The 1,208-nt window shown below is 52.5% G+C and overlaps 1 protein-coding gene across 1 annotated transcript; it reads right to left on the reverse strand.

Annotated features, from left to right (window-relative positions):
• Positions 1-114: 114 nt before the first annotated feature.
• L226DRAFT_527643 (uncharacterized protein) lies at positions 115-803 on the reverse strand (the record flags this gene model as incomplete). The annotated part of the gene is made up of 2 exons (XM_067679145.1): positions 115-732; positions 790-803. Coding segments are annotated over 2 exons (632 nt in total), but the record flags the coding sequence as incomplete, so codon positions are not given.
• Positions 804-1,208: the final 405 nt, after the last annotated feature.

A 1,208-nucleotide genomic window follows, 5' to 3' on the forward strand; every position in this document is an offset into this window, starting at 1 on the left:
AAGATCGGAATTTTTGCGCGGAGATAACAGGGCAGGTGCTCTTTCCAAGGACAGTCTGTAGCGTGTACAACTACTCCTGGACGAAGACCATGCGAGAACTGCGAGACGACTGACGATTGAAGGGCAGTGATCCAACACTCCGGAATGCTTTGCTCGCGCAGGAAGTTGACCCATTTAGGGACCGGGCTCGCGTATGGCGGGGGAGGCGACCAAACCGCAATCGCCATGGACAGTCTTGCTGCCAGTACCACCATAGCTACACGAGCTCTCCTGATAGCTCCTGCTGCCTTATCGTAGTAACGATGAACGTTCGCATATCCGAAAGGCCGGGGGTCAGCCCAGTGTCGTCGACGCAGGACAGCTCGTGCGTGCGGGGAATTCGCCAGTGTAAGCATAAGTTCGCTGATGAGAGCAAGACCTTTCTCCAACTTCACCCAAGAGAGGCGGATGTCGTCGTGAAGTGCCCAGCCGTTCGCGTACTGAACCGGTTTGAGTAGTTCGGGTTCTACACAAAGGCGGCCGAGGAGTGGGTCGTTCGAGGGGATCGCACGAAGGACGTAAGGCATCTCGGGGACAACCCCTAATGCACGCTGCGGCTCTTTGAGTTCCTTGAGTGAAAGAGTCTCCTCAGGATTTACCGGACTACCTGTCGGCAGCTTGATGCGGTCCGGCAGGTTCACGACGGTATAGATGCTGTCATCAGCCGTTCGGAATGTGTACAGTCGCTCTCGCCTGTTCAAGTCAGTTCGTTTCAAATTGACATTTAAATTAGAGCCAGATTGCGCGTACCACATCGTTGTCATATTGAGTGATGAGTCGTTGTCGAAGGCTTCTCGAATGGTTGGCTAGACATATAGGTCAGAACAGTTCATTTTGCAGTCGCTTGTATGGCTCACAAACACCGGGTTGCAGGATGTCGAACCGTGCTTCAGATTGCTGCGAGTAAGTTAGTCGACCTACCCCGACTATCACAGGTTGTATCCTGTTTCTTACCCCAGTTTTGGCCTGGCGCTTCACTTGTTCGAAGACTTAGAGGCTAACCGCACCTTGAACTACCTTGTGTGGGATATCTCCAGGCCTTGGGTGTACTTCATCAGACAACATTGCATGAATATCCTTATATGAACTCTAGTGCATACAGTACAAGAAGCCGCACAGCAAAATACTGGCGTAACCGGCAGGGATTGTAGGAGAGCAGGGGACCAGTA

Source organism: Lentinus tigrinus, assembly GCF_003813185.1.
Source record: "Lentinus tigrinus ALCF2SS1-7 unplaced genomic scaffold L226scaffold_96, whole genome shotgun sequence".
NCBI lineage: Eukaryota > Fungi > Basidiomycota > Agaricomycetes > Polyporales > Polyporaceae > Lentinus > Lentinus tigrinus.